This window comes from Nomascus leucogenys, chromosome 16 (genome assembly GCF_006542625.1).
Source record: "Nomascus leucogenys isolate Asia chromosome 16, Asia_NLE_v1, whole genome shotgun sequence".
Taxonomy (NCBI): domain Eukaryota; kingdom Metazoa; phylum Chordata; class Mammalia; order Primates; family Hylobatidae; genus Nomascus; species Nomascus leucogenys.
The window spans coordinates 46,930,279-46,950,400 of NC_044396.1; the positions used below are offsets into that span (position 1 = coordinate 46,930,279).

The 20,122-nt window shown below is 38.9% G+C and overlaps 1 protein-coding gene across 1 annotated transcript; it reads right to left on the reverse strand.

The window, feature by feature from the left end:
• Positions 1-4,480: 4,480 nt before the first annotated feature.
• Positions 4,481-15,052, reverse strand: LOC100606037 (cytochrome P450 7A1). Its single transcript, XM_003256010.2, has 6 exons — positions 14,908-15,052; positions 12,809-13,049; positions 11,179-11,765; positions 8,793-8,923; positions 6,638-6,813; positions 4,481-6,057 (listed from the first exon to the last, which is right to left on the reverse strand). Exons 1-6 carry the CDS (start codon positions 14,985-14,987, stop codon positions 5,758-5,760), a joined length of 1,515 nt encoding a protein of 504 aa, XP_003256058.1. The 5' UTR covers positions 14,988-15,052; the 3' UTR covers positions 4,481-5,757.
• Positions 15,053-20,122: the final 5,070 nt, after the last annotated feature.

The window sequence follows — 20,122 nt, forward strand, 5'->3', positions numbered from 1 at the left end:
ACTAGAAGGCTAAGAAGAAAAACAGAGACCCCAAAGTGCCCAACGCCTCCGCACAAATAACACACTTACTCCATCACCGTCTTCAACTGTTTGAGCTCCCGCCATGTTTAAGGTGTCAGTTGGAAGCTTTGGTGGGCTATGCAGTTGAGTAAAATACAATTGCCCTCCTTGGGGAATCGCCATTCCCTGGAATCACACCAGAGAAGTGATGAAGTAAAGGCATTTACAGCCAAGTTTCTGAGAAACTGCTGACTCTGTTTGATTGCCACTTGTCTGTGGCCAAAGCACTCCCAGGGACACCTGACCTCACTCCAATACCTCCCCGTGGCCCTGGCACACTTACCTGGAGCACCAAATGTTTCACCGAGATGATATCCCTGTGTCCCTTCATCTGCCCCCAACCATCTTCTCACCAACACACTCCAAGAAAAACTGTGAGGAAAAGTATTATCCTGTACATATTTTCCTGCACATATTTTCCTGCATGCACATACTTTTGTGTTTTAAAATAACAATTTCTGTTTCCAGTGGAGTTTGTTTCACATTGTTTCTTGCCAGAAAATCAAAAGAAAAAAGGGTTCCATTTTGATATCTTGTTGGTGATAGTGGCGAAGAAGATAATTAATACCCCATCAGCTCCCTCCTGTTCGCCCCATTCCTTGCTCTTCTCCAAAGAATTAAAGGAGCCAGAGATAAAACCTCAAATTGGAAACTTGAAAGGAAATTAAATATGAAAGCCTTAACTGAAATTACTTTTCAAACCATCTTTCTGAGTAAAGGCAAATGTGGCAAAGTATTAGGATGAATCTAGGTGAAAGTCATGGGTATTCAATGTATTTTTTAACCGTTTTTCATGGATTGAAATTCTGCAAAATAGCAAATGGGAAGGTGATCAGCCCTCCTCCTGTCACCCCTCACTTCTCTCATGAATTCTCTCATACAAGTTCTTATAATTCTTGAAACTGTCATTGATTTAATCCATGAGAACTTGCTTCAGAACTGTTAAGTGTTGAATCTATATTCTAATTAACTTTGCCACCTATGGTTGGATAACTGTCCATGAGAAACGGTTCTTCAAAATGGAGTTGAGGCTACCAAAGATTGTGGGTGCACATTTTTTTCAATAAAAGTGGGGGGTTTTCATATAGTCATTTAAAGTTTATGAATATTTCTATTTTTTACTTTTTAATTTTTTTTTGAGACAAGGTCTTGCTTTGTCGCCCAGGCTGGAGTGAGTGGCATGATCTCAGCTCACTGCAACCTCTGCCTCCCAGGTTCAAGAAATTCTCTTGCCTCAGCCTCTCCAGTGGCTGGAATCACAGGCGTGCGCCACCACACCTGGCTAATATTTGTATTTTTAGTAGAGATGGGGTTTCACCATGTTGGCCAGGCTGGTCTCGAACTCCTGACCTCAGGTGATCCACACACTTTGGCCTCCCAGACTGCTGGGATTACAGGCCTGAGCCACCACGCCCAGCCAGTATTTTTATTTTTAATTAATTAATTTTATTTGTTCATTTTTTTCATATGTAGCTTTATAGATGAAGAAACGGACTTTGTGGAGTCTATGAAACCTATGCCTGTATTTGAAAGGTAGGTCCTAACATATGCGTTAGTTCAGTGGATACAGCATTTCATGTGCAGACAGGAGGTTTCTAGATTGGGGCCTGCCTTATAACTTGCTGTGCAACCCTTTAAACAAAAATCACCTCTGTTTCACCAAATATGATTTTCTAACTAAAATGAGGGCTTAGACTAGAGGACTTTAAATAGCTGTGAATAGTCTGTGAAGCATCAGTGCTGCTGTCTTGACCTCACTTCATAGGCCCGAGCCTCTGCGTTGGTATCAGCCAAGGTGGTGTGGAGATGATGCTGATAAGAAGCTGTATTCCATAATCCACTCATAAAACCAAGGCTAAAACCTTAAGCCCATTGCCTCAAAAATGTATAACATGGACCTTAAGAGAAACAACATGAGAATACACAATTAACTCCAAGCTGTTGGTGAGATGAAGAGACACTGTCCTACCAGAAGGTGAGCACAGCATAATGTTGTATTTGATTATACTGTGGCTCTTCACGGGCTCTCAGCTAGAGTCCTCAGCCTCCCTCCTGACCTTCCTAGGCCTGGCAGCTACAGTGCCCCACCCTCTGACCAAGCAATCCTCCCAAACAGTGAGGATTTAGGGACAGAAGTGACATCATGGATTTTGTTTACTGTGGCGTATCTTTTCAATGACCTGAGTCAAGACAGTCTGTCACCTGGACTTGCCACAAAGGGAAGAGTGCTGGCTCTGGAGTTGGAGCAACCTGGATTCCAATACTCCCAGCTCTTGCACCTGTCAGCATTGTGACCTTGAGCCAGTGACTTAACCTTTCTGGAGTTCTGCCTTTCTCTTCTGTAATATAGAGGTAATAGTAACACAAATCTCAAAGAACTCTTGAGGATATGGTAGGATGATGCATGGCATGTGGAGTAGTGACCTGGCCCTGGCCCATGGGAATCTGAATAGATTTAACCATGAACATCTCTCCTCCTAGGTCTATTTGATCTTACAATAGGTTGTAATGACTTATAGGTGCTTTTGAAAATAAAAATATCTTTCCTAAATGGAATGGTTTCATCTCCAATAAAGTTCTAACTTAATGTTGTCTAAGATAAAATTATATCTATAGCTTTATTTATTTATTTATTTATTTATTTTGAGTCAGAGTTTTGCTCTTGTTGCCCAGGCTGGAGTACAATGGCGTGATCTCGGCTCACTGCAACCTCCATCTCCTGGGTTCAAGCCATTCTCCTGCCTCAGCCTCCCAAGTAGCTGGGATTACAGGCATGCGCTACCATGCCTGGCTAATTTTTTTTTTTTTTTTTGTATTTTTAGTAGAGATGGGATTTCTTCATGTTGGTCAGGCTGGTCTCCAACTATTGACCTCAGGTGATCCGCCCGCCTTGGCCTCCCAAAGTGTTGGGATTACAGGCATGAGCCACTGTGCCTGGCCATCCATGGCTTTTTAAATGTATTCTCCTCGCATGCATTTTTCAAAAAAGACAAAATACTTCATATACCAATGCATGTATACATTCTTTAAAGTTAGTAACATTATAGTACAAAATAGCCTTTGGGATTGCAATACAACAGGGATTGGCAAACATGTTCTGTAAAGAACTAGACTTTAAATATATCAGGCTTTGTGGCCACATGGTCTCTGTTGCAACTGCTCAGCCCCACAGTGGCATCGCAACAGCAGGCATGGACAAGAATGCAAACAATGGACATGCTGCGTCCCAATAAAACTGGACTGATTGGCCGGGCGCGGTGGCTCACGCTTGTAATCCCAGCACTTTGGGAGGCCGAGGCGGGTGGATCACGAGGTCAGGAGATCGAGACCATGATGAAACCCCGTCTCTACTAAAAATACAAAAAAATTAGCCGGGCGTGGTGGCGGGCACCTGTAGTCCCAGCTACTCGGAGAGGCTGAGGCAGGAGAATGGCGTGAACCCGGGAGGCGGAGCTTGCAGTGAGCCGAGATTGCGCCACTGCACTCCAGCCTGGGCGACAGAGCAAGACTCCGTCTCAAAAAAAAAAAAAAAAAAAAAAAAACTTGACTGATGGGTGTGGAAGTCCAAATTTCACGTACTTCTCATATGTCATAAAAGATTCTTATTCTTTTGATTTTTTATCTAACCATTAAAAATGTAAAAATCATTCTCAACTTTCAGGCTATACAAAAGCAGAGGCAGGGACCCTTTGGTTCGTGTGCTATCAGTTGCCAACCCTTGCTCTACAAGAACAAAGACATGGAAAAATGTGGGATGCACTTAAAAAGTCATAAAATCTATTAGTAAACCACATTGGAAATTTAGTTTATAACTGTTCACTATAAAATAGATTTTTATTAATCTTGAACCACATCTATATGACTTTAATTTTCTTAATATAAAAGATAACCTACTTAAGGGATAAATCTATGGTAATATTAAATAGCAAGATGAAAACTTTTAATAAATTTTATGTAGTATGAAGGAGATTTTTGAGTAAATTATTACATTGAATATTTTTGCAATATTTGAATACGAGTATTTTGAATGAATCCTGAATAAAATTGTTGTTGTTCAGCTTATCAGTGGGCGAATGTTTTAAACACTCTGAATAATTCAAAATTTAAAACACATAGATTCGGCCAGGTGCAGTGGCTTGTGTCTGTAATCACAGCACTTTGGGAGGCTGAGGCGGGCAGATCACCTCAGGTCAGGAGTTTGAGACCAGCCTGGCCAACATGGTGAAACCCCGTCTCTACTAAGAATATAAAAATTAGCTAGGCATGGTGGCACATGCCTGTAGTCCCAGCTACTTGGGAGGCTGAGGCATGAGAATCGCTTGAACTCAGGAGGTGGCAATTACAGTGAGCCGAGATCGCGCCACTGCACTCCAGCCTTGGCGAGAGGGTGAGACTCTTTCTCTAAATAAATAAATACATATAGATTCATACTTTTATTTTTGAAAGATGAATCATTTCAAAATTATCAAATGTTAGAATATTTTCTTAATATTTGTAAAATAAGCAAAAAGGTACATATAATTTAAATATAAATACTACACAGAAAATTGACATAGAGCTGATAACTCACACTTAAAATATTTTATCAAAGCATTGTTGTACACAGCATTTAAACACTCGGGTCACCTTATTTTTTTTTTATCTGCAAGTCATTTAGCGATAAAAAGCATTTAAATAAAACGTAATGTCAAGCTGCACTTAATACACTCCACATGTTTCATAACCAAAGCTTTCAAATGGCTATTTCCATCCAGTTTTAACTTTAAAACATATCACATAAAAGCTACATTTTTTCAGTGATAATGTGTATTTAACAATGACAGAAAAACTACCTTTTTTAAACTCTGAGAAAACTCTTCTCATTAATATGAAATGGAGAAGATAGTTAAAGCTGGACATAGGGTTTTCAGCAACAATAACTTAAAACATGAAGGGAAAATAAAACCACCTTTAGTGTTTTTGGGAAATCAAGATAATTAATTTTAACGCCCTGAATTTTGGATATAGAAGAAGTTGAAAAATATTTCCTTTTTATTAAAAGACATAACTAATCATAATCATTTGAAATATCGTTTATGATATATGATCACACCCGAGGAACCCCACCATCTAGTCAGCAAATAATGCAGTTTCACTAGAACGTGAATTTGAACATTTTTCGTAATTGTTGGGCAGTTTTATAAAAATAAAGCAGTTTCCTTAGGAAAAAACAATCTGCCAATTAGAATATCTTTTCTTTAGAGACGGGGTCTCACTAAGCTGTCCAGGCTGGTCTTGAACTCCTGGGCTCAAGCCATCCTCCTTCTTTGGCCTCTTGAGTAGCTAAGACTACAGGTGCCTGCTACCACACCTGGCTGGAATGCGTATCTTCATTTTGAAAAAAAAAAATAATAAAGGTGTTTTCCTCTGAAAATAATAAACTTCAATCCCTGGCTATATGAACATTCATGGACTTATACAAATGTAAACAAATTATTGTGCTCCTAGAAACTAGTTCTTTTCACTAACAGAGTCTGCAATAGCATCTGGAAACTGTCACCAAAACGTTAAGATTCACAAACAAGCATTGGTGAACAACACTGGACGTGGTGAATCATTTCTACCACCACTAAATGCATTTGTCCAAAGGGACTGTGTGGTGATGGTGTTCTGCAGACCTGTAATATCATCTAGTGTCCTCTTATTCCAGCCATGTATTCACAAATGCTTGAATTTATATTTAAACTCAATATCATTCAATGGCGGCAAAATGCCCAAGCCTGCCCGGGACTGGTCCAAAGGCGGACATTTAGCCTGGCCCTCTACAAGCTCCAATTCAAAACAAGAAAGCATCAGAATCAAAAATTGCTTGATTTCGTGGATAGCAAACAATCTTCCAGGACATATTGTAGCTCCTGATCCAAAGGGCATGTAGTAATACTTTAACTTGAGTCCATTACAATAGAAGGTAGTCTTTGTCTTCCCGTTTTCATCAAGATACCTATCATATTTAAAAGTCTGCAATAAAAATACAAAGAAAACAGCCTTTAAGCTAGTTTTAAAGAAATTTTTCTCTTTCTCAACCTGGAAGCTCCGAAGAGTAATTTTCTTTTTAAATCTCCTCCATTAGTGATTTAGCAAATACTCCACATTGAATCAGAAAGTAATAAGGAACAGGAGCTTAATGAGCTAAGGAAGCCTTCTGATACCTCCTTAACCTGCTTGAACGATTAGTTCCTTAGGCAGGCAGAGCTAGAGAGAGAAGGGTTCCCAGAAGAAACTAGAAGAATCAATATATTAGCCTCCAATTTCCTGGATTTGGGAGGAGGTGCTTTTTAAGAAAAAAAAAGCGGCAGTTTTATTATCATGACTGCAAATATAATCTAGCAAAGACTGTGTGATGGCAAATATTAGGACTAAAAATGAAAAATTCAGACCACTATCTGAATTTTCCGAAATATATGACTATTTAACACAATTAAGGGGACAATCCCTATGACTACAGTGACAAAATCAATTCTACCACTGTAAATTTCCTCCTTATTTAGATCTAGGTAGCTATCACCTGGATATTGAACTTCAATGAGCAGGCACTTACCAAAGGGTCTGGGTAGATTTCTGGATCTAAGTGCATTAACTGTGGGTAAAGAGCTATGATGTCATCTTTTCGGATGTTGTAGGAACCGTCCTCAAGGTGCAAAGTGAAATCCTCCTTAGCTGTCCGGATGTTGAGGGAGGCACTGGAAAGCCTCAGTGATTCCTTGATTATACTATCTAAACATTTTAAAAGAAAAAAAAAGATAAAAAATGAAAGAAGGAAGGGAGGAAGGAAGAGAAGAACAAACCAAGTGTTTGAAGGTCATATGATATAGAGTCTGAACTACAGACAGCCTGGCAGTGCATAACACAAAGATGAACAGGGTATGGGAAGCTGATCAGATAAAAATTTCCCAAACTTTCTTTCTGTTACCACTATGCTATTATCAATGATTCAACTGTGTCTGAATTTTTTTATTTTTGTTTTTCTTTATAGCCAGGGTCTCATTCTGTTGCCCAGGCTGCAGTGCAGTGGCATGATCCTGGCTCACTGCAGCCTCAACCTCCCAGGCTCAAGTGATCCTCCCACCTCAACCTCTCGAGTAGCTGCGACTATAGGCGTGTGCCACCATACCCAGCTAATTTTCTTCTTTTTATTGTTTGTAGAGACAGGGTTTTGCTATATTGCCCAGGTTGCTCTTGAGCTCCTAGGCTTAAGCGATGTGCCCATCTCAGCCTCCAAACGTGCTTTGATTACAGGCGTGAGTCACCGTGCCTGGCCTGAATGTATCTGTAAATCTGATCCTCTGAGTTAATAATAATCTTTTGATTAAGAGATAATCATCTTGGTCATAATTGGGAAACAAAATTCCATCATTTTATAGAAGAGTAATCTAATAAAACTGGAAAAATTTGTAATATATTTTTATATAAATTATTCAAAGTTTATCACTTCTGAGATTGAATATACTGAGGACTTCTGAGATTGAATATACTGATAGCACTGATATATACATATGTTTCTTCTAAGTGTTTAATGCAGCTTCAGTTCAACATTTACAAGAACCTATTTTTATCCATATACTATCTGATGTTGTGTGGCGATCCCCACTGCCTGGTAAAGGCATAAAGGGACAAAAAGAACCAATCTGAAAATGGCTGAAATATAGAGAGCTCACGAGAGGTCCAGGCTGACCTTTTAGCCTTATCCTTTAACTGTCATGTTTTAGGGTGCTCATCACATGATTGTGTATAAAATCCCAGAATGTTAGCATTTTATTTTACAGATAAGAAAAGTAAGGCCCCCAAAAGAGAAGTGACATGTCCATAGTCTCCCAAGTCAGACCCAACATGGAACCTAAGCTTCTTGCCTCCTTAAAGAAAATAACCAAAAAAAGAAAACTTTATTACTATAAACATATCATATTGTCGGCCGGGTGCGGTGGCTCATGCCTGTAATCCCAGCACTTCGGGAGGCCGAGGCGGGCAGATCACTTGAGGTCAGGAGTTCGAGACCAGTCTGGACAACATGGTGAAACCCCGTCTCTACTAAAAATACAAAAATTAGCCAGGGTGGTGGAGTGCACCTGTAATCCTAGCTACTTGGGAGGCTGAGGCAGGAGAATGGCTTGAACCCAGGAGGCAGAGGTTGCAGTGGGCCAAGATCGCGCCATTGCACTCCAGCCTGGGCAACAGAACGAGACTTTGTCAAAAATAAATAAATAAATAAAAATAAAAATATCATATTGTTATAGTTCCATAAAATGTAGAAAAGCAGAACAAAGAAAAATCAAAGAACCTTCAAATCCATCACTCAATCCATGCAGGTAACTGTGGTTTCTTAGTGGTTCTTTTCCCTCCTTTATTTTATGAAAATGACAATATGCTTCCATTAACAATCAGATTAGTGGTAAGAGAAATACGAGAAACATAGTGTGGCAGTGCAGGGTGGTAGTTGAGAGAGTAGGATGCCACATAATGATGTATTTGATTCTACCCTGGCTGCAGCTTAACCTCTAGGTGTCAGTTTCCTCACTTGGTACAAATAAATAGTAACAGTCCCAAGCCACAGGACCGTTTTGAGGATTAACTGAGAAAACTCATATGAAATACTTAATTTAATGCCTAGAATTCAGTCAGCATATAATTTATGTTGGTCATTATTGTTAAAGTAGTAGGACATAGAAAATGAAACTCAACATAACAAGTATACCCACCTAATACTGGCAGGTCATTCAGTTCTGTTTGACTCAAACAAATAGGATTGCCTTCCAAGCTGACTTTTTGACCAGCATTCTCTAATGTTCTTTTCACTTCTTCAGTAGCTGCTTTCATTGCTTCCGGGTTCCTATTAAAAGTTAAGAGAGAAAAAAAAAGTTAAGAGAAAAAATATATGTACAGAAAATAAACTTTTTCCATACTTTGAGATCTGTAAACAAATAGGCCTTTTCCCCTCCTTTTAACTAGATAGTGAAGATATCAGGGGAGGAGGGAAAGGGATATTCCTGTTTGCATTTACTCCATTTGTAATTGCATTTATGTCCTTGGATATTAGTAAGAATTGTTGCCTTACAATGGCCTTGCAGCCGGGCGTGGTGGTGCACACCTGTAATCCCAGCACTTTGGGAGGCCGAGGCAGGCAGATCATGAGGTCAGGAGTTTGAGACCAGCCTGGCCAACATGGTGAAACCCTGTTTCTACTAAAAATACAAAAATTAGCCAGGCATGGCAGTGGGATCCTGTAATCCCAGCTACTCAGGAGGCTGAGGCAGGAGAATTGCTTGAGCCCAGGAGGTGGAGGTTGCAGTGAGCCATGATCACACCACTGCACTCCAGCCTTGGTGACAGAGCAAGACTCTGTCTGGGAAAAAAAAAAGAGTAATAAAAAATGGGGCTTTGCTACATAAAAATCAAACTTTGGTCAGGGCTTTTATTTTATTTTTATTTGTTTATTTATTTATTTTGAGATGGAGTCTCACTCTGTCACCAAGGCTGGAGTGCAGGGGCGCAATCTTGGCTCACTGCAAGCTCCACCTCCCAGGTTCATGCCATTCTCCTGACTCAGCCTCCTGAGTAGCTGGGACTACAGGGGCCTGCCACCACACCCGGCTAATTTTTTGTATGTTTTGTAGTAGAGACGGGGTTTCGCTGTGTTAGCCAGGATGGTCTCGATCTCCTGACCTCGTGATCTGCTCCCCTTGGCCTCCCAAAGTGCTGGGATTACAGGCGTGAGCCACCATGCCTGGCCTGGTCAGGGCTTTTATAAATAAGTGTTTCTAATAAGGATTAGACATCTCTAGGGAGCTACATAACAAAATTACAGTAAGTTGAGTCTCAAAATGTTTGACTGATAAGTATTTGTGAGGCTATCATAAAATATGGCTAACAATTTCTTTTATGATGTTAAATTGATGTTGTATGCCTGCTGTAAATATGTGAATTTATTCTGGATGTGCTTTCTCAAGTAATAACTTTGGAAGATAGTCAACATTTGTGACAAATTAGTAATAAGTTCTCACATCTGAAATTAAGTTTTAAAATATTTTATAAGACCTAAATTCGGCCAGGCGCGATGGCTCACGCCTGTAATCCCAGCTCTCAAGGAGGCAAGAGGCGGGAGGATAGCTTGAGCCCAGGAGTTCGAGACCTGCCTGGGCAATATAGCGAGACCCCGTTCTCCAGAATAAGAAAAAAAAAAACAAAAGACAAGACTTAAAGTCATCAGCCATGAATAGAAAGTTGGCATTCCCAGTCCTATGGAGGAGCAATTTTGTGTCTACATGATGATACTAAATATCTAATTTAATTGGAATAATTCAATAGACCATTCTAATTTCAAATTCCCAAAAGATTAACACTTTGGAGAGAAATCATGTTATGTAAAACATATTACAGTTTTTTTCTGTTACATACAGTTGGAAAAAGCACAGCGTAGTTAAGTCTCTAATTCAATAGACCATTCTAATTTCAAATTTCCAAAAGATAAACACTTTGGAGAGAAATCATGTTATGTAAAACATATGTTATTACAGTTTTTTCTGTTACATACAGTTTGAAAAAGCACAACGTAGTTAAGTCTCTTATCAATAATAATAGATTATGATTGATTCATAGCTCTCATAATTGGTCAAATAAACAGAAGAGCAGCAATTCCTAATTGAGTGAAAACAAACTGTGAATGAACAAATAAATAAGGCATAGTCACTACCCTGATTGTTGTCCGTAAATCAGTAATCACTTAAATACATTTTTATGATTATGAAAACTGCATTTATGGAATGGAGTTGGTGTCGTGAAGAACAGTATGGAATTAAGAGCAAGGGCTCTGGGCCAGGCAGCCTGAATTGACCCAACACCAGCACATACAAGCTCTGTGGCTTGGGGTGACATCTCTTTCTGTAAAACACTTCTACCAGTCATAGCTGCCTATGTTTTTGTGAGGACTGAATGAACTTACACATGTTAAACACTAACACGCATTAGTGCTATGTTCTTGACTGATGACGTGATAAAGTACTATGAGGCTTTTTTTCTTAAAGTTAAAATGGTTTAATTTCTACTTTCTACTAAAATTAAAAAAGAAATGGATATGGTATTAGTCACCTAATCATTTGAAATAAACTCCAGAAAGTCGCTGGAATGGTGTTTGCTTGAGATGCCCAGAGGACCACGAGGTGTGTCTTGGCCTTCTCCAGGTCGTCAAAGGTGGACAAAGTGTCATTGAGAAACATGCGCAGCCTGATCAGTTCTGAGATGCTTTCCCTCTTTTGGAGGTTCTCGTGCCTCAAGCTCTCTGCCAGTTTCTCCCGGGCATTGTGCGCAGTCCTGAACATGTGAATGGGGAGGCCTGCTACCAGGGCTGGAAAGACTTTGTCGAATTGCTTGAAGTTGTCAAGATTGTTTAGAATATGTGCTTTCTGTGTGTCCTGCCTTGTAAGATCTCTGCCAAAGATAGTTAAATACCCAGCTTCAAACATCACTCGGTAGCAGAAAGAATACATCCCTTCTGTCACCCAGGCAGCAGTCTTTGAGTTAGAGGAGACTGGAGGTCTCATGATACGTTGGAGGTTTTCCATCATGCTTTCCGTGAGGGAATTCAAGGCATTGCCCTGCAGGGTTTTGATGAAAGTGTCGTTTATGTTTTCAGTGGTATTTCCATCCCTCGGGTCAATGCTTCTGTGCCCAAATGCCTGATAGCAAATAAAACATGCAGAAAAAGAAATTAAACCTGACCTAGTCATAGTAAGTGACTGAAAAACAGATTAGATACTTTCATAGTTCCTTACTTGTTAAACATGAGAAATTGGCTTTCCATTGTACAAGTTCATAGCACTTTACAAATAAATGGCCAAACTGTACCTTTCCTTTAAAGCCAACTTCAGTGGCACTACCCTGGATCACTCAAGTCATCTATGTCTTATTTCTTATGCTACTGCGCTTATTTACACCTATTACACATAAACTAATTGATAATGTTTTAAAATCGTTAGTTATCTTTTACATTATTTGTAGATTTCTTTTCCTTTTTCTTTTAGAGATGGGGTCTCACATTGTCACCCAGGCTGGAGTGCAGTGACACAATGATAGCTCACTGCAGCCTCAAACTCCTGGGCTCAAGCGATCCTCCTGCCTCAGCCTCTCAAGTAGCAGGGACTACAGGTGTGTTCCATTGTGTCCAGCTGTAGATGTATTTTAACCAAACTTTAAGCTACTTAGACACAAAGACCATAGCTAATATTTATTTGCAGTAAGTAAGTAGTTATTGTTTTTTTCCCTCAGTAACAGAGCTTCTTTTATTACATGTAAATGATGTTAAAATATCTTGCCAATTCCTTAACAAAATGAAACACTGTGTGGCATAAGTGTGGTAAGACAACTGTTGAATGTTAGGTTTCCGTCACTTGCATTCTTGCATAGACATTGCCGATGTGATGAATTTTTATCTGTCTTATTCATACGGTGCCACCTGTCTCAGTAGAGCATTTAATGTATATTTCACCCTCATTAGCTCGTCAACAAATGACAAATCTATACCTATTTTGACTTTCTAAATGATTATTACTAAGAAGCTATGTATAATTTAATTTATTTGTGTTTCTAAGACTCTCCACATAAGGATAACTCTCTTCAACACCTTTATCATAAAATCTAAGTACATCAAAATTTCTAAATAGACTAGCACATAAAAAGGTAGAAGACAAACAGAACGGTATATAAACGTAAAACTGCTTACCTTCGCAGAAGTAGCAAAGTGAAATTTTTTCCAATCAAAATATTTTCCATGGCACAACACCTTATGGTATGACAAGGGATTTGTGATGAAATGGACATATTTTCCCATTAGTTTGCAGGTAAAAACATGACCATGTTTCCTTTGATTTGCTCTGAGGAACTCAAGAGGATTGGCACCAAATTGCAGAGCACAGCCCAGGTATGGAATCAACCCATTCTCTAGAGGTGGTTCACCCGTTTGCCTGTCAGACACAAATGTATGATAGACATGGATGATTATAGATTTGGGTTTTTACTTACATCAGGTTTTAAAATTTTTCCAACTGACTTCAAACTTTGAAACCCTATAGTTTATAGATATTTCTTGTGTTGGATGGGCCCTGCTCTTTTACTACGGTAATAGGTTACATTAACCTAGTAACATGATATGTTGGTGGAAAGGATTACTAAATCCATCCGTTCATGCATCTGTCCATATACACATTCAACAAGCACCCGTCTACTGTGTGCTCGTCACTTTTCCCAGTGATACAGGCAAAAGGATTTGCGAGACCAACAAGATTCTTGCTGTCAGTGCGGAAACAAAACTACATTCTAGTGTTTATCATTTTGCTAAGCATCATTTGTCTAAATATCTCAAAATGTTTCTTTTGATTATTTTCTTTAAAGACACAGATCACTGAATAAGAGAGGATTTCAGAGAACTGAGGTTTTCAAAATCTTCCTAGTTTAAAGATACTACTATTCTGTAAGGATGGTTTCAGAGAAGAAGAATCTCATGTGAGACATCAGCTTATTATAAAATGAAATTGAGTAAGATAAACACTGACAGAATCATCTATTGTAACTCAGTGCTCCTTTAAAATGTTTTTATTAGAACATGTAAACTTATTTTCCAACATAAACTTCTGTACCTCTTGATAGAATAATACAGTATAACGTAATTACTTTTCCTTTCTTAGTTTGAAGATAAGTAGTTTTTTTTTTTTTTTTTTTTTTTTTTTGAGACGGAGTCTCGCTCTGTCGCCCAGGCTGGAGTGCAGTGGCGCAGTCTCGGCTCACTGCAAGCTCCGCCTTCCGGGTTCACGCCATTCTCCTGCCTCAGCCTCTCCGAGTAGCTGGGACCACAGGCGCCCGCCACCACGCCCGGCTAAGTTTTTGTATTTTTCAGTAGAGACGGGGTTTCACCGTGGTCTCGATCTCCTGACCTCGTGATCCGCCCGCCTCGGCCTCCCAAAGTGCTGGGATTACAAGCGTGAGCCACCGCGCCCGGCCGAAGATAAGTAGTTTAATTAAAAGTAAAAAGTATCAGGCCTGAAAGAAACTGCAAAAGGCAGAAAACACATAGCAATCTACAAAGCTGAAATATGCTCAGGGTGATTTTCTCTTTTTGAGATTGACATAGCAGAGAATATCTATATGCCTCCCCACAATTACTCCTTGAGCCAATTAGAAGTTAAATAAACTTTGGTTCTGGATCTGACTGTATTTGTTTTTCTTGCATTCTTGAACGGGTTGTAAATAAATGAAATCGATGTCACATACACCAGCAAACTTTCCCAATTCACCATAGTTGATTAACATTGATTTAAAAACAGTAATAGAATGATCAGCTCAGGCTCTATGCTCTTCTCCAGGCTTAGGCTGAATCTATACGATGCACAAGAATGAGCTTAAAAGAGAACATTTATTTAGTAAGAGTGTCTATTGAAGCCATGTGAGAGAAAGCAATCCTTTCCATTGTAGATTCCCACTTGCTACTTGTATCCTTACTAATTTGGTATTCCTCTTTAGATACACATATAAATGTACATAGAGACCTTATACAATTTCTGTCAGTTATGTTTAACACGAATATACAGTTATATATTACCATCAGTATATGCCAATACTAAAAAGGGAAGCTGTCATCATATGTTTTGTGAGATATAGTAAAAAAGATATTACTTTAAAAATTCAAATCAAATTTTTCATTTAAAAAATAAGGAAGATAATGTTAATATGTGTAAGTATAGAAAACCAAATTTACTGTATAAAAATGAAGGTAAAAAAATTAAATGGATGAATCAAAGAGCAATTTAAAGATAAAACATTCCTTACCTTCTCCTTATTCCAAGAATAAGCCATAGACAACAGCATGCTGCTATAGCAATCCCCCAAATCAAAGATATGGTCATCATTTTGCAAATCTAGGCCAAAATCTCTGAGGAAGAAAATCTCGGATTAGAAAGGCAAAGAAGCCACTGAAAAAAGACTCAGACTAGGCTTTTTATATACATAGTACCCAGATCCATTAACTTGAGCTTGATTGACAAAGCAAACAATTAGCCATTTGTTCATTCTATTAGAAAAAAAAAAAATTGGTAGTAACTGGCCTTGAACTAAGTCCACAGGTATCAGAAGTGGTTCCAAAGCAATCAGAGACCTGCAATACTTGATAAGTTGAAGGTCTCTCAAATAAATGTTGACTTAACATTCGGACCTGGGGACAACAGCTAATATTAAGAGTTTGGTATGTGTAAAAAGAACAAATAAACCTGTTTAAGATGGGCATAGCTAATAAATACATAAAATATAATAATTTAAAGAAAAATAAGAATGAGTTATTCATCAAGCTTATAATTTGGTCTTGTTAACTTTTAAAGAAGAATTAATTTAGGTGCTTTGCCAGAGAGACGGTGATCAAGTTCAGAGGAAAGAGAACTGGGAAAAACATTTCTGTTGCTTCATGTTTCAGTGCTTTTATAAAATCATAGATATTTTACTACATATAGTAACATGTTACTTACCTAACATCCTCAAGAGAGTATTCTACATGAGTGCATCCTCTAGATAAATATAGCTTATTGGAAGCATCAAAATTTTATCTATCATTCTTGTAATTAAAATGTTTATTAATGTTTCTAATTATTAAAGTAATAAATTTCATTTCAAGTAAGTTAAGACTAACTAAAACATATCTTGGTGGAAAGTGAACATCTATTAATAATTTACCTACCACGCTACTCCTTTACTCAGAAGTAACCACTATTAACAATTTAGCATATGTTCTTCCAAACTTTATTTCTGGGTACACAAAAATATTAGTTGAGTATTTATTATGTGCCAAGAACTCTTCAAAAGTATTCTAGTTACAGGCATTAACAAGATAGGCAGATTTCCTAATCTAATGGAGATTCTATTCCAATGGAGAAAGGAGTAATAAAATACATGTTATGAAAAAAATAAAGCATGATAGTATAGAAAGCTATGGGGGAATGAGGACAACTTTAGATATGATGATCAGAGATGCGCTCTCTGAAGATGTGATATTTGAGGTCTGAATGACAAGAAGAGACTACTCATGTGACTATCAGAAGGAAGGATATTCCAGGAAGAAGAAGCAGCAGATGCAATGTCCTGAGTCAAGGATCAACTTGGTGAGTCTAAGAACCAAAAAGAAGGACGTATCCTACTGAAGCAGAGTGAATGAGAGTTCACAGAATTAAAAGACAAGAAGGTAGGCAACAGTACTGTGTGTGTACATATATGTACATATACACACACAATGTATATATATATATATATATATATATATACACACACACATACACCCACAGTATTCTCTATATTTATACATGTGTGTATATATATATGTGTATAAATAATTATATTGAATATGTGCTTAATCTTCCATCGGATAAATGTACTATAATTTATTTAACTGATTTCCTATTGATGGATATGTGGGTTGTTTCCAGTTTTGGCTATAGATGCCATAGATTTATTTCATGGGTTTTTTGTTTTTGCCTGTTTAAACAGAGATCACACATTTTTTGTGTGTAATTTATCACCATAATTATTAATATCAATCATTGTATGGCAGTACATAGATTCTTCTTAGAATCTAGGTTTTTGGGGGGCTTTGTGCATATTATTTAGACAGTTGTATTTTTTAAAAATTAATGTATCTTTTTAAAAATACGGCTCATAGAAAAGCTGACCTTATACATGGCCGATCACAGCAAGATATCCCAGTCAGATAAAATGCCAATCTAATATCCAAATAATACAGCCCTTTAGAGTCACTTCTCAGGCACATGAAGAACAAGCAAACATACAAAAATGGAAAGGAAGTCAGGCATGGTAGTGTGACATGGTTTGGCTGTGTCCCCATCCAAATCTTATCTTGAATTCTCACGTGTTGTGGGAGGAACCCGGTAGGAGATGATTGAATTATGGGTGCAGTTCTTTCCTGCGCTATTGTCGTGATAATGAATAAATTTCATGAGATCTGATGGTTTTAAAAAGAGAAGTTTCCCTGCACAAGCTCTTTTCTTGTGCCATGAGATGTGAAAGCCCATGTGAGATGTGCCTTTCTCCTTCCATCATGATTGTGAGGCCTCCCAAGTGACGTAGAATTGTAAGTCCAATAAACCTCTTTCTTTTGTAAATTGTCCAGTTTCAGTTATGTCTTTATCAGCAGCATGAAAATGGACTAATACAGTAAACTGGTACCAGTAGAGTGGGGCACTGCTGAAAAGATAACCAAAAATGTGGAAGCGACTTTGGAACTGGGTAACAGGTAGGGGTTGGAACAGTTTGGAGGGCTCAGAAGAAGACAGGAAAATGTGAGCAAGTTTAGAACTTCCTAGAGGCCTGTTGAATGGCTTTGACCAAAATGCTAATAATGATATGCACAATGAAATCTAGGCTGGGATGGTTTCAGATGGAGATGAGGAACTTTTTGGGAACTAGAGCAAGAGTGACTCTTGTTATGTTTTAGTAAAGAGACTGGCAGCGTTTTGTCCCTGCCCTAGAGATTTGCGGAACTTTGAACCTAAGAGAGATGATTTAGGGTATCTGGCAGAAGAAATTTCTAAGCAGCAAAGCATTCAAGAAGCAACTTGGGTGTTGTTAAAGGCATTCGGTTTTTTTTTTTTTTTTTTTTTTTTTTTGAGGCAGAGTCTTACTCTGTTGCCAGGGCTGGAGTGCAGTGGTGTGATCTCGACTCACTGCAACCTCCACCTCCCGGGTTCTAGCGATTCTCCTGCCTCAGTCTCCCGAGTAGCTGGGATTAAAGACACCTGCAACTATGCCCAGCTAACTTTTTGTATTTTTAGTAGAGACAGGGTTTCACCATGTTGGCCAGGCTGGTCTCGAACTCCTGACCTTGTGATTCGCCCGTCTCAGCCTCCCAAAGTGCTGGGATTACAGGCGTGAGCCATCACGCCTGGCCAGGTATTCGGTTTTATAAGGGAAGCAGAGCACAAAAGTTTGGAAAATTTGCAGCCTGACAATGTGATAGAAAATAAAATCCCATTTTCTGAGGAGAAATTCAAGCCAGCTGCAGAAATTTGCATAAGTAACAAGGAGCTGAATACTAATCCCCAAGACCATGAAGCAAATGTCTCCAGGGCATGTCAGAAGTCTTCATGGCAGCCCCTCCCATCACAGCCCCAGATTCCCAGGAGGAATGTATAGTTTCTTGGGCCAGGCCCAGGGTCCCCCTGCTGTGTGCAGCCTAGGGACTTGGTGCCCTGTGTCTTAGCACTCTAGCCTGGGCCACATAGACAGACACCATCTTTTTTTTTTTTTTTAAAGGGAAAGGGTATGGGGGAACCTCTCAGTACAATCTTAGCAACTTCCTGTGAATCTAAAATCATTTTGAAATTAAAAGGCTTCCAAAAATGGTAAATATATGGCTTTGCTTATGCTGATGACACCCCTGCTACCAGCCATGGTCAACTCCACTGTATTATCTGGCATCTTGGGTCACGTCTTTTTTGAGCTGTTTGCAGACAGAGTTCTAAAGACAGCAGAAAACTTTCATGCTCTGAACACTGGAGAGAAAGGATTTGGGTATAAGGGTTCTTGTTTTTACAGAATTATTCCAGGGTTTATGTGTCAAGGTGGTGACTTCACATGCCATAATGGCACTGGTGGCAAGTCCATCTACAGGGAGAAATTTCATGACGAGAACTACATCCTAAAGCATGCAGGTCCTGTGTTGTTCATGGCAAACGCTGAACCCAACATAAACGGTTCCCAGTTTTTCATCTGCACTGTCAAGGCTGAGTAGCTGGATGGCAAGCATGTGGTCTTTGGCAAGGTGAAAGAAGTCATGAGTATTGTGAAGGCCATGGAGCGCTTTGGGTCCAGGAATGGCAAAACTAGCAAGATCACCATTGCTGACTGTGCACAACTCTAATAAATTTGACTTGTGTTTTATCTTAACCACAGACCTTGTGAGAGCACCCCTCCACCCCATTTGCTCACATTATCCTATAATATTTGTGCTCTTGCTGCAGTTCCTTTGGGTGCCATATATTCCCTATTCCCTTCCATACCTAAGCTGGATGGCAGAGTTAAGTTTATGATTATGAAATAAAACTATATAAAGCTAAATAAAAACTAAATAACAACTGTCAAAAAAAAAAACTGTGAAATACATTCACAACCTTCCTCACCCCCTCTCAGAATATCACAAGCTCCTTTCAAATGTAGATTGGTCAGTGTTTATCTAGATTTCCTTTATCCTAATATTTTTACTCCTACACTTACAACCCTTCTTCTATACAACAAAAGCACAGGAAACATACACACCCAGAAAAGCAGAGTCTTAAATATTCATATTTATTCATTTTTCTTATTATATGTGGTTTATATTTTCCTTTCTCAGGATTTCACTTCTTGCTGCTGTCCTGTGTCCACAAATGGTACTTATCACAGCCCAAATATGCTGTTTTTAATCCAACAGGTGGAAATTCAGATGCTTGTTACGGTTGTCAAAACTATTAATAGACTGTAAGGAAATACTAAAAGATTTCCTGATGAGTGAATGGATTTTATGACATGTTGGTGTGTTTTTAGCACAGTGCCTGGTGCATCAATTATTGAATAAATGCTAGCTCAATGGCACGTCCTTTGCCAGCTTTTCTCTTCTCTTTGTTTCGGCTGGTAAAATTTTATTTATTCTCTTTCTCTACGTCTCTCTGTCTCACTGTCTTTCTCTCTGTGTGTCTCTCTTGTTTCTCTGTCTCTCTCTCTGACTCGCGCTTTCTCTCTGACTCTCTCTCTCTGTGACACACACACACACACACACACACACACACACACATTGTACCTCTACTACATGCCAGGCTCTGAGTCAGCAGTGGAGACAATGTGAACAAGAAAGCCCTGTGGAGTTTCCACTGCATCAGGAGAAAGAGTAAGTGCCCTAACAAAGAAAAGGGGTATAGTTGCCAGAAAACCTGGCAAAATAAACTGAGCTAAATGCGAATCTCACCACAGCCTGTCAGTTTCCTCTTTGTTTACATAGAGTAGTGAAGAG

Bases quoted from the DNA above. Each gene is read 5' to 3' on its own strand.
- LOC100606037 (XM_003256010.2), bottom strand. From the start codon at position 14,987: ATGATGACCATATCTTTGATTTGGGGGATTGCTATAGCAGCATGCTGT. The intron at 11,766-12,808 runs GTAAGCAGTTTT...ATTTGCTATCAG, and splicing joins ACTTTGCTACTTCTGCGAAG to GCATTTGGGCACAGAAGCAT. The intron at 6,814-8,792 runs GTGGGTATACTT...TAAAATGTTTAG, and splicing joins GAATGACCTGCCAGTATTAG to ATAGTATAATCAAGGAATCA.